The 13694-nt window shown below is 35.8% G+C and overlaps 1 protein-coding gene across 1 annotated transcript; it reads right to left on the bottom strand.

Moving 5' to 3' along the window:
* Positions 1–3997: 3997 nt before the first annotated feature.
* LOC107711102 (cystathionine gamma-lyase) lies at positions 3998–12821 on the bottom strand. The gene is made up of 12 exons (XM_016516035.1): positions 12446–12821; positions 11341–11422; positions 11164–11259; positions 10951–11060; positions 10628–10762; positions 10294–10351; positions 10128–10205; positions 8742–8894; positions 8346–8467; positions 8215–8267; positions 7340–7478; positions 3998–4572 (listed from the first exon to the last, which is right to left on the bottom strand). The coding sequence occupies exons 1-12, from the start codon at positions 12620–12622 to the stop codon at positions 4558–4560; spliced, it is 1218 nt and encodes a 405-aa protein (XP_016371521.1). The 5' UTR covers positions 12623–12821; the 3' UTR covers positions 3998–4557.
* Positions 12822–13694: the final 873 nt, after the last annotated feature.

The following is a 13694-nucleotide window of genomic DNA, read 5'->3' as shown; positions in this document are numbered from 1 at the left end:
TGTGTGTGTGTGTGCGTGTGTGTGTGCGTGCATGCGTGTGTGTGTGCGCGTGTGTGTGTGTGTGTGTGTGTGTGTGTGCGCGCGTTTTTGTGACAAATGAGGACATAAATTTGTATAATGACAAAGGTATGTCATAGGTATTACAAGGAGAAGGTGACTTTTCAGGACATTGTCCCCACTTTTCAAAACGCTTATAAATCACACAGAATGGAGTGTATTGAAAATCTGAAATAGCACAAAGTTTCCTGTGAGAGGTAGGTTTAGGGGTAGGGTTGGTGTAGGGCAATAGAATATACGGTCTGTACAGTAGAAAAACCATTACGCCTATGGGATGTCCCCACTTTTCACAAAAACAAACCTGTTTGTGTGTGTGTGATTTTTTAAGACTGTGTCATGTAGGCATGTGATGTGTCATATATTGTTATTAATAATTCTGCAACAAATTACTGTAATATAAAAGAAAATGTGTTGTTTTTGCTTTTAAAAAGAATGTAATGCATCCCACAGAGAAAGAAAATATGACAAAATGCATACTCTTCATGTCCGAAACTCAAAGCCTGAGTGCTACTACACAATGATAAAGTTCAGCTTTTAGTGTACAGGTAAGTGGACCGTCTCTGTGCTGTGATGCATTTGACAATACTGTCCCTCACAAAGAAAAACAACGTAATTTAGCACCATGTTCCACTGAATAACCAGTAATCTTCATTCTAGTGTGCGTCAGAGCAAAACACTGTAGTGAATCCTGTTCCTGTCAGAGCTGAATGTTGCATAGATGAACCTTCAGCCTGATTCAGATGCTTCTGTGTCTTGTCTGATGAAGGCGACTGATTTCACTGTTGAACAGCACAAAGTGTTCCTCCGAGAACGAGGAATTACAGAGCTAAAACTGGAGTGCTATTGTTTTATTTTATTAATAAATAACAGATATAATTGAGGGATTAAAAGGAAAAGTTAGCACATAAGCAGGTATAAAGGTTACACTTCTATTCTCTTCATTGCAAGAATAAAGCAGGATTGCAATGGTTACACTGTAAGGGTTCAAAAGACATCAGCATTAATTTATTTGAAATTACACAGTTTATGCATCCCTCATATTTTGAAGTATGCAATCAAGTAGCAGAGGAAACATTTTGCAAAGATAACATCAGAAAGACCAAAAACAATTACCTTGATTATGTTTCTCAGACATGAGTCTATTAGGTCCAGTGCCACCAGCACAAATTAAAGAAGAACTAATGATAGAGGTTCCATGTAAACAACACAACAGGACCTTATTGATCGTGAAGCTCTGAGCTGTTTTTGTTTTCTGTTTTTGTATAGTTTAGTATGATTTGGCAGACATGCACTTGAACACTATTATGATTGGAGCGCTTAAAGTTTAATAAAAGGAGAAAAGATTAGAATTGACGTTGACAAGGGCAAAATGAGCTGATCTTTAGTAACCTTTTTCCAAAAATGTACTCAATGTGCCCTAGTTTGAATGGTTTCTTTTACGTTAGCAGAGGCTTTGGGCGAAGTCAAGAAAAAAAAAAGCCATCTTTATTAAGTGATCAGAATGAACAACGCTTATTCATAGCTACATTGTGTTCATCTGTGCGGCGTAATGGAACATGAAGAAAAGGTTAAGAGAAAGAGAAAAATTACTCATACAGTGTTTATATAAACAGATGAACTGCTTAGCTGAGTCTACATGGGACTAAACCTCCAACAAAACAATTCACAAATCATACCTTATTACATGACCTTAATTAAAATCATTGACCAGTTAAGACTTTTGAAAATGTCCAACTGCTTTCTTAAACCAAATGGATGGCTCAAAGTTTAATAAAGTAATCTTCCACTCGATCTATCTGAATGACCCAACAGGGCCAGAGCTGCATATGAACTGGCACATCTTCACAAAGACACTCTGAGGAACAAAATGTCATCATCCAGTAATTACACACATAAAATTTCCAATATGACGCATAATACCAGCCAAAGTCAATTTTCATTATTTTGTACCTGGACCTATTAATGGAAAAAGACTGTTTATCCATTTAAAGGGTTAGTTCACCCAAAAATGAAAATTCTGTCATTAATTACTCACCCTCATGTTGTTTCAAACCCGTAAGACCTTCGTTCATCTTTGGAACACAAATTAAGATATTTTTGATGGAATCTGAGAGCTGTCTGACCCTGCATAGACAGCAACGCAACTGAAATGTTCCCAAGCCCAGAAACGTAGCAAGGAGATCTGTAAAATAATCCATGTGACATCAGGGGTTCAACTGTAATTATACGAAGCTACGAGAATACTTTTCGTGCGCAAAAGAAAAAAAAATAATGAATAATTTTTTTTTCTTTTGCGCACAAAAAGTATGCATATGTGCAATGCATCTTTTTTCCTCAAGGTGGCACTGTTTGATACACAATGATGACGTGACGTTTCACTCATAATTACGGCAGGCATAAAACAAACGAATATCATCAGCAAAAATTACACTTAAAATCATCTGCTCAAATTGAACCCTTTTAAGTTTCAAAAGGTAACGAAATATGCTTTATTTTATTCTTCTGTAATTCTTCTTAAAATATCGAGAGTTTTTTGCTATTGCAGCAGTTAGAGATCCATCCGTGCTGGATATATTGGTCCGGGTCGCTAAAGACCCGAATATGTAATAATGATTGGCGAAACATTCATGCATTTAAGGGTTAAATCTTTAGTTCACATACTAGTATTAGTTTTCAAATTACATATATTCACGTATTGGAAAGGAAATGGATATCTTGTCAGAAGTATTAGGATATGATGCCTGCCGCAACCTTACTGCAAAGTTGTTGTTAAAAAGTCAGTCGTGCAAACAATTACCAATATTTAGCCATTAACCATTTTTCTGAACATAATTTTATATGGACAGAAAAATCATGCTTTGAATCAAGATTGTGACATTGTTAATAACCCATCATCTTTGCAACAGGCTTGCGAGTGCGAATCAAGCAATATCTTCTCTTTTAGATATTGGAAAATTGGAAAACACAGCATGAAAGGATCCTGGCGAGATCAAACATGTATTTTGATGAAGGAAAAGAACATTGGGTCACATAAGAGGTGCAACCTCAGCTTTGCTCATATTTCCATTCATTCTATTACTAACCTGTAATACAGGCGCATTCTCCTCCCAAACTGACACAGTATATACTTATAAATAAACATTAGAATGAACTTTACACCCCTGACCCCTGATATTTTGCATGCATTATGTCTGGGATAAATGAAAATGTCAGTGGCTCCTATACTGGAGATATATGAACAGTAATATGTAGAGTTAATGGGTTTGAGAAGAACCTTTGGCACTGCATACCTGGGTTAATGGTGTTGTGCTTCCTGTGTGTACAGTTCGCTAAATGGACATCCCTTAAGTCAGCAAATAACATAAATGAGGTGCTATTCATTTGATACAGAATATATGCCTTGTGGGAAGATGATGGAAAATAACCACTGAAAGTACTATAGTGACAAACAAAAAGGCATTGATACGCTTTCTGACAGTTTTATACCTTGACAAGCTTGAACTGACTCCCAGTGAAAGGTCTTTTATCAGTAAAACTGCATATAAAAAGGCAAAATGGCCTGTCAAGAATTGAGAAATATTTGACATCCTGATTAAACACTTTTTACATAACATTCTTCATTTTTTAGTTTCTTGCAGCATATCCTAAAAACCTTACATTGCTCAAAAAATTAAAAGCTAAAAAATTAGCCTCATCAGGACTGGAGAATTATCATGTCATGCCCGTCACAGAAATAAATTCAAGTCTGATAAATTCTGTGGAGGAATTACTTCTCAGTTCAAGTTGCCCTTGTAGCATTATTGATGGTGTTGTTAGATCGGCTCATTAGATATGTCTTTTACTATTCATCTTCCAATTACATGTGTGGTGCTTGTTGACTTCAAAGTGATTTCTTATGGTGTACCACCATCAAAGATGTTCAGGAAGAAGACAAAACAGAGAGATTAAAAATGGCTTTTAATGGGTCTGGTAGCACAGACAAAGATCAGATGTGATCCCTTTAGAGTTTAAAATGCTCAAGCCTCCAACCAATATCTAGTACTTAAAATACAAACTGATCAATGAAGAGTGATTTGAAACATTATAACATTATGTGACTATGCATCATCTTTGATGCAGAAAATAAAGACTGGTTGTGTAATCCGTGTCTTTTGTGCTGCTTGTACTTCTTGCTGAATTAACTTGAATCACAGTCCTTATAAAAAAGATTAAAACTATCATTTGCATGATATCGGATTTCCTTTGCAGTCCTGGCTTTTTCCTGTATTAAAAGTTTAAATAGAAGAACCTGTTTAGAACCCAACTACTTTATCAAACTATAATTACAAAAAGTAGAAATGCAAATGAGTTTCTTGAGGATATTTGTTCCCTGAAAAATACAATTCAAATTTTTCAAGCATAACTGTCATATACTAAGTAAATTAGAAATGTGCCACAGAAGAGTGTCCTTGTCTTGTCCAGATGTGGTGCCATTGCTCTTAATTGAGCTTGATCAGCCGCTTACTTTTTTGGATGCTGTTTAAAAAAAAGAAAGAAAAGAAACCAGTTAATAAAATATTTAACAGAAAAAAAAATGTCTTGGTTTTAACATGGCAAATTAATATTTGCTTGAATAAGGTTTTGTACAGGTATACAATATAAATATTTAAAAAACACTATACATAGACTACTGTTTTAAAATTTGGGGTCTGTAATTTTTTTTTTAATGTATTTGAAAGTAGTCTCACCAAGGCTGCATTTATTTGATCAAAAGTACAGAAAATTAATAATAGTGAAATTTCATTCCATGGAAAAAAAAAATAAAATAGAACTTGATGGGAATGTCCCAAGATGATTTTCAAGCCGAAACTCTCTGCACATCCCTGTATACAGTGGTGGCCAAAATTATTAGAACACTAGTATTTTTACCAGCTAAAAAACGGTTTGAAGTCAGTTATTTCTATCTTTTGCTGTGTGTCAGTAGGAAATATCAGTTTACATTTCCAAACATTCATTTTGCCATTAACTGTAATAATCCAGTGAGATTTTTGTTTGCACAAGGAGTCTGACAACAGCCAGTGCACCACACAGAGATCTGATCTCACCATCATCAGTCTGTCTGGAATGACATGAAAAAACAGAACAAATTGGGACAGACTAAATCCAGAAGAACTGTGGCAACGTCTCCAAGATGCTTCATCTGTAATTTTTTTTTTAATGTATTTGAAAGTAGTCTCACCAAGGCTGCATTTATTTGATCAAAAGTACAGAAAATTAATAATAGTGAAATTTCATTCCATGGAAAAAAAAAAACAATTTAAAATAATTGTTTTCTATTTTAATGTTTTAAAATGTAATTTATTCCTGGGATAGCAAATTTTCAACAGCCACTACTCCAGTCTTTAGTGTCACATGATCCTTCAGAAATCATTCTAATATGCTGATTTGGTGCTCAAGAAACATTTCTTATTATCAATTTTGAAAACAGTCATGCAGCTTAATATTTTTGTGGAAAACATGATACATATTTTTCAGGATTCTTTGAAATAGAAAGTTCAAAAATATTATGTAACAACGTAAAAGTCCTTTATATCATTTTTAATCAATTTAATAAATCTTTGCTGAATAAAAGAATTTGATTAAAAATGAAAAAGTGTGTGTATGCGTGTTATACGTGTTATGTGGCAACGTCTCCAAGATGCTTCAAGAAACCTACCTGCAAAGCTACCTGAAAAACTATGTGCACCTAGGGCAAAAGCTGCTTTAAACGCAAAGGATGCTCACACTAAATGTTGATTTAATTTAGTTAATAGAAGTTAATTGTTAAAGAAAATTTATGACAGTGTCCTAATTTTACAGCATTTTTACACAAGTGCCTAAAACTTTTAACAGCTTTGCAGGTAGATTTCTTGAAGCATCTTGGAGACATTGCCACAGTTCTTCTGGATTTAGTCTGTCTCAGTTTGTTCTGTTTCTTCATGTCATTCCAGACAAGTTCTCTAGCTAGCGCCCCACAGTCTCTGCCAACTGGTTGAAACAGCACTGAGCCACAAAGGCAGCAATTTGAGGCTCACCGCAGAGAGTGGTTCAATAAATGCTGTTAACATTAGCATATTCTGCCATTTTTTTTTTAAATTACAGCTCTTAACCTCACAAAAGTGCTGATAATTAACCTACGGTTTTCAGAAAGAATGGAGGAGACTGAAGATATATAACTCTCAGAGGAAAACTGCGTGCCAGGACCTAATGGAATTCACCCCCTCAGAACGTATGTCATCAAATTAAAACACACCGCAAATCACAAAAGCTCTTTTAGTAATGATCTCAGAGGGGTATTGGATAGCAACTGGATACAAGTCATGATTTCATTTCCATTCTCTTCAGATGAGCAGCAAAGCACATCTAAAGGGATCAAATATGGAACTGCAGGGCTGGCATTGCATTGCTGACAGAGGAAAAGGGCTCTCACCTCAGAGACACGATCACTAGACCTTCACAATAATAGGGTGAATGGTGTAGCGATGTACAAATCTTATCAAACTATACTGCTGCACCTTTGCTTTCTAATAAGCATCTGCTCACACGTCTGCACTGCTGCGATATCACGCTCAAAGACTCCGTCCAATAGAGCGAGCAGGCTTCCCGAGAGACCGCACAGCCCACAAACCCCTAGCTTTCTCCTCACAAATACGTTTCTATGGCAATAATTCTCAGACACTGACCTAAGCTGATTTGTCTTTATTTCCTGGAACCTTATTTTGCAGTGCACTTTAGAGAGAGGGGAAATGGCCTGCGCTCTCAGAGATGGTTCACTGAACTTTATGGGTCGAAATGATCTCTATGTTGACACAAGCTTAAAAAAAATACCATATTTCAGGGAATAAAATCAATTTACATGAGGATGCACCATTAAAAGCACCTTTGGTCCGAAAATGAGGCTCTACAAATAGAAATGCACACGATTACGTATAATGTCTTCAGCATGGAGATAATAACGTCACATACACATAATGCACTGGTCAGCTGTAGATCTATTTAGGACTAGTGAGACTCCAAGTGTTTGTTGGAAAAAATTTGAGGTCGATACTCTGACAATTGTGATATATTTGTTATGATTCTTTAATGGATAGAAAGTTAAACTAAAACAGCATTTATTTGAAATAAAAACTAAAAAAAACTGTTATCACTTTGAGCAAATAATGCTTCCTTGCTGAACAAAAGTAAAAATTAAAATTAAAAACTGTATTGAATGTGTGTGTTTATTTATTTAGTGTCAGATGTTCAGGTCTACTGAAATACTCACTGCAGCAGCGAGGGCTTGGTTTAGGTCTGCAATAATATCTTCTTCATCCTCCAGACCCACAGACAAACGAATAAGCGTATCACTGATGCCCAGCTCTTTCCTCTCATTCTCAGACACTGAAGCATGAGTCATAATTGCTCTGAATAACAAAAGATGCAAGATAATTGGAAATGGAGGTGGATGAAATGTTCCCACAAAAAAGCGTTTTTACTGATTTTGATTTGATTTTCAAGGATAAATCATGGTAACACCGGACAGGGTAAAATATCAAGAAGACTTAGTCAGAAAAAAAGTTAGTGAATTACTTGTGAACCATAAATATCATAAACCTGTCACAATGATGTTCCAAAAGATGATTAACCTTAACTTCGTTATATTGAAAGCTGATTACTATAACTATAAATGTTCCATTATTTCCTGCTAAATAATCTTCTACAATGAGGCAAACTGCTCAGAAAAGAAAAGTGTTGTTTCTGCAATTTCATTTTACGGTAACATTAAAGCTCTCACGCCCCCTAGTGGAAATCCAAAATAAGCCTCTTAGGGTCCCTTGACGCTATTGGTTATTGAGTTTTGTGACGTAGCAAAACAAAGGCTGTTTCAAACCATGTTTCTGTGACTGCCTTTGGGAAACTACAGTTTTAAGGAGAAAATACTCAGCAATGGTGTTGATAAATGGATTGGCACATGGTTTGTCTAAAAGCATATTAAAAACAACACAGACAAATAAACAACATAAAAAACTTGATTTTCACCACAGGGGGACTTTAAATGAAAAAAAGGTAATATACGTTATATATATGTTTATTTTCTGTATGCTCTGGATTTAAATCAGATTTTCCCTCAGAACAGTCAGTGGATTTGGACATACTTACGGGTGCTCTGCTAGACTCTCATAACCACCAAGACTTTCAGCAAGTGCAAACAACTGAAACGCAAAACACCATATAGGTTTTAAAAATGTAAGATGTAAAAGATTTTCAAACTATATGAAGCTTCAAAGCACCTTCAGACTGCTGAGGAAAGTTGAGGCGTGCTCCAGTTTTCCTTTGATGTAGAAAGTGATCATCCCAGGACAACCTGTGCACTGTCTCTTTGTCAGCTCATGCTGAGGGTGGGATGGAAGACCTGAAGGAAAAGAGTCAGTCAAGTCCGACTGGAATATCAGTTCATTTTGAACAACACAGTTAAAGCTTGCCCATAGGTGGTATCATACAAATGAAGCACCTACACTACTATTCAAAAGGTTTTCAATTTTTTTTTACATCATTAAAAAAAGTCTATTGGACTCATCCAAACATTTACTATTTTTATATTCAGATGGATTATTTGAGCAATTACCTCTATGTCAAAATCACCCAACATACACTTCTATATGAAGTTACAATAATAACACAGACACCTGGGAAGATGACTTTGTCCACTCTTGGGTCAGCCTCCAGAAACTGTGCCGCGGCCATTGCGTTCTTAAAGTGCTGCTTCATTCTCACGTGGAGTGTCTTCAGACCCCGATTGCACATATAACAGTCAAATGGAGAAGGCACAGCCCCAAGAGCTGAAGTAAACGGGGAGGAAGAGAGAGTAAAACAAACCTTAAAAGTTCTACTTCCACTATGCAGTTGACTCGTTTTTAATGTTACAGTCAGGGATAAATCTCCAATCTGATGTAATTGCAATAAGAACCTAACAGAAAGCACAAGGTTTCAAATCAGGACTGTAACAGTGTGACAGGTGGGAGGTATGGGATGAAGTCGATAAAATTATAACTTGCTCAAATTATACGTACGGTGATTAGACCATTTAAAAATCACATTAAAATAAAGGATATAGCAATAATATGCAATGAAAAAAGTTTTCCTGAAACTATTTCTGAGCCATGTACTTCAAAGTCAAGAGGGAATAAAGGAAATTGTCTTTTTCAACGAGACTACATGTAATAACAAAAGGGAAATACTGCCAGCAGATATTAATATAGGATATTACTTTCACTTGAAGACAAGTCATTTTCTTTTCAAGTGAATGAAGTACATTTTTCTTGTCCCTTACAAAAGACCCCCAATAGTGTAGAGAAAATAACTTAATTCTTGCTAGAATTTCTTCTTCACAGAGTTATATCTGAACATTGCACCTGGTGCCTCTCTTGGGCATGTCACACATCTTCAGCATATTTATGTACATTATAACACTGAGCTGAACCTTTAACACTCTTCAGTGATAAGCTCAGTTGGCTATGATTCTTTGGCCTTGAGATTATCTGATTAAAAAAAAAAAGAAAATAAATCAAAGCTTATTGTACAGCACCAATCAGGTTTAGCACATCATAAATGGATGTTTTTTATGTCCATTATGGTTTATTAAGATTATAGTTCACATCAGCATTAAAACCTGACAATAATTAAATATATAAAGAAGCATCTGTGCATGTGTGTGTGTGTATGTATATATATATATATATATATAATGTATGTATATGTATGTTCTATCTATCTATATATATATATATATATATATATATCCTACATATATACACAAACACACATATATATAGGCTGTTCTCTATTGTTAGTACTGTCCAATAATTTGGCTTTATTTCAAAGGGCAAAAAAAAAAAATCACATGCTATATACTGCTTGTAAAATACATCTTATATAATCGTACAGCCCTTTTGATCTTGAGTCACAAAGTCATGCCATAAAGAGAAGAGCTGTTCGCAGAAAATTAGGATGTCAACAGATTTTCACACTTTTTCACATCTTAAAGGTTTCGGTTTAAATTAGTAGAGCCTTACCATTCTGCAAAAACTTCAGTCGTTCATAGATGTCATCACGGTTGAGAGAAATCAGGCCCATCACAACATCACTGTGTCCTGGAATTACATGGATAATTTAAATTTCGATCAACAAACTTTCAGTTATACAACAGGCTGAAGTAATTATTTATTTTTTTAAATTTACCATTTATGTACTTTGTTGCAGAGTACATGCAGATGTCTGCTCCAAGTGCAAGGGGGCGCTGTTCCAGGAATGAGAAAAATAGTGAAATAATTGCATCATCTAGTTTCTGTATAAGGAAACTCTATCCCTGCACTGGAATCTTATGATACAAGTCAACTGTACACAATGCATTTTTAACTTTATTAACTCACTTTTTAATTAGTAGCATAGCGTGAAACATTAAGTCGTTGCTCTCTGGACAAGGTAATGTCACTGAGTTCTCAGAATGTATTATTCATACATCAAAAAACCAGCAGCACTGGGTTATGTATTAAAATAATGTAAATGTTCATACCTGAAAATAGGATGACATGAAAGTGTTGTCCACAACAACAATTATGTCCTTGTTGTGCTCATGGACAATATCTGAACAGCCCTTGATGTCCACAACCTTCATTGTAGGGTTTGTGGGTGTTTCAATCCACACCATCTGTAGAAATCAGAACATTTAATATTTTATTTTATTTTATTTAGTCATTTAGCAGACGCTTTTATCCATTAATATGCCATTTCAGTTAAGAGTGGTACTTCTCAAAGCTAATTATTCATGTGAGAAAATAATTACTCATTCAACCCTCTTTCCCACAGTAATTTTCTAATACCGTCAGCCAGGTGTACCTTTGTATTTGGTTTTAGAGCTGCTTTTAGCAACTCTAGCTTTGTGAGGTCAGCAAAAGAGACATCAAAGCCAACTTCCGCAGCTACTTTTCTGAAATACCGGTTAGTTCCTGGTGGAAAGAACATGACAGTCTCAGTAAGAATATCAGCTTTTCACTGCCTTTTTCTTAAGCCCAACTATCATTTTATTTATTATTAGGAGCAGTAACTCACCTCCATAAACATCATTCATGCACAAAATTCCATCTCCAGCCTTAAAAAGATGTGTGATGGTCAAAGTTGCAGCCAATCCAGAGGCAAGAGCGAGACCTATTAGCAAAGTCAGACAGAGCTTTAGGTTATATCAATGTCATATAACATATCATATAAAAGTGTTGGTGATGGACTCACAGTATTGTGCACCATCCAAAGCAGCAACTGCTCTCTCAAGACAGCTTCTTGTGGGATTTCCACTCCTGCTGTAGTCAAAACCCTGGCAGATAAAATATTAGAAAAAAGTGAAATTCAAAATGCTTCACATAAACTAGTGTTTTGAATTGTGCAAATAAAATGTCAAATCCACAGAAAACTCTTGAATTAAAAACATACTGTTTGTGGCGTAACTCCTTTACAAACAGACATAGTTAACATGCGAACATATGCATTTACTTCAACCACCTGGCTGTTCTCATGACTTATGTTGTTAATACTCAGTCAACTTGCAGCTTCTTTGTTGATGAAATCAGTAACCACTCTTTTGTCAAAAGGTATCCTATGCATTATTGTTTTTGACTGGTTCCAGAGGAGTTTGATAAGCTAAGACCAGCTTGAAACAACCAAAACCAGCTAATTCAACTTCTTTCAGAAGGCAATTGAGCATAATAATTAAGTACTTGACCTCAACCTGTGGTGTTGTTTAAATGTCAAGTATATTTTGTTAAATCACTGAATTAAATAAACAGGCCTGGCTTGTGGTTGGGATCTTCCAACAAAGTCGATAGGTTCTACATAAAGACACTTAAGCCAGCCTAAATAGTTTGCGGGTCTTTCAGTTTGGATAGGCCAAGTGCCCAATGTCCCTCTAAAGCCAGCCAGAACACTAGCCTGGTAGACCGTTTAAAACCAGTATGCCAGTTTAGGTTGGTTTTTCAGCAGGATATGAGATGCTTTGTGCTTAGTCAGTCACTGTGACATGCACCTACTTACAGTCTTAACTCAAAACCTACAAGTCTTTAATGTAGTTACGCTTGGTATATTAGTTGGTATTTATAAATAAATGTATAATAATAAAAAAACTTCCCTTTCACACAAAGTTCTGTAATTGTTCATTTCACGTCAAATCCATTTAAATGGAAAGTGCGAGTGAGAATTGCTGATCAAAGAAACAATCGCGAGCTCTATTGTCACTCGATCAGTACACATATCACAATCTACATACTCAAATATCAGGTTAATACGAAACAACAATTAATATATTCTCGATGTCAAACGCTTACAAAATACCTCAATGACTTACCGCATGTTTCCCCGGTCCGTGTTGTTTAAAGGTAGTAGACAGCGAAATAGGAGGCACTACGGCCCTAGAGTTCCACTGCTCCGGCTCTGAACCAACGTGGATCGCATCTGTAGCGAATGATTTGAAGAGCGGCTGGTAGCCGGCGGCTGAGCTGTCGTTCTGCTTTTGTGAAGCCATGCGTGCTCCGGATATGACTGACGACGAGACACCGGGTCCCTGAGATCACAGAAGAGTGAATAGCTCTCTCTGTTACTGTAAACGTTTTACATTAAACAGGAGGGCTGTAGCAACAAAACCTTTCTACGCCAATCACTGTATGTGTTGTATAAGGGAATGGGGTGTATTGGTGATCGCGCAGGGGCGTGCTGGGTCACGTGATCGGTGTTACGCTTCAGCGAAATGATAGCGCACTGATGATGCAACGTTTACGTGACAAAACGTAACAGCCGTTTACTGAGTGCGTTCCCAACCATAAAATCCAAGTTTATTTTTCAGATAAGTCTGTCTATCTATCTGTCTATCTATCTATCTAGAAGTTAAATACTTAGGTACACTAGGGAAGAAATGTTCACCTTAAATGGTAACATCTAAGTTTTGGTTTTGTTCAAGTCAAAAATATAGCCTAATCGCTAAAATCAACCAAAATTAATTAATTTATACCATCAAAACTAAATGTTATGAGTTCAATCAGGTTGAAATAGATTTTTAAGGTAACTGCAGGCCATCCCCTTTTACAGTGTGCTAGGTCTAGAAAGTTAGATCTGTACCTTTTATATATTTATTTATGAATGAACAGATTACCAAAAACTTTTGAACACACAACACGTGTTTGTAATTCCCAATAGGCCTATATCAGACACCCCTAGTCAGACACCGCCACGTCACGTAACAGCAACAAAAACATGAACAAACACTGATTCTTTCTTTTTATTAACTAACATTAAGACAGATTAATAAATGTATTGTTCCATGTTCGTTTGTATACCGCGCGCAAAGTTTATGCGCATAGTCAAAGTCTTCTCCGTTTTTAGTGTATCTCTGTGGCAGAATGATTTAATGCATCCAGGTATAGCTACTTTGACTTTTTGTTCTGATGCCTATTTTGGTTTCAAGCATTCATTCTGTTAAGGATTTGGTTATTTCCTTTTATACTATTTATTTTTCACATTTTTTGATATTCTTTAAATGATTTATTACGTTGTCCATTTTTAATGTGTATCATGTTTAATTGTTGGATTTTTGGGTTTTT

This window comes from Sinocyclocheilus rhinocerous, unplaced genomic scaffold, assembly GCF_001515625.1.
Source record: "Sinocyclocheilus rhinocerous isolate Xijiao unplaced genomic scaffold, SAMN03320098_v1.1 scaffold85, whole genome shotgun sequence".
NCBI classification, from domain to species: Eukaryota; Metazoa; Chordata; class Actinopteri; order Cypriniformes; family Cyprinidae; genus Sinocyclocheilus; species Sinocyclocheilus rhinocerous.
Note: the sequence above shows the minus strand (reverse complement) of the source record. Positions and strands in the feature narration are given on the sequence as shown.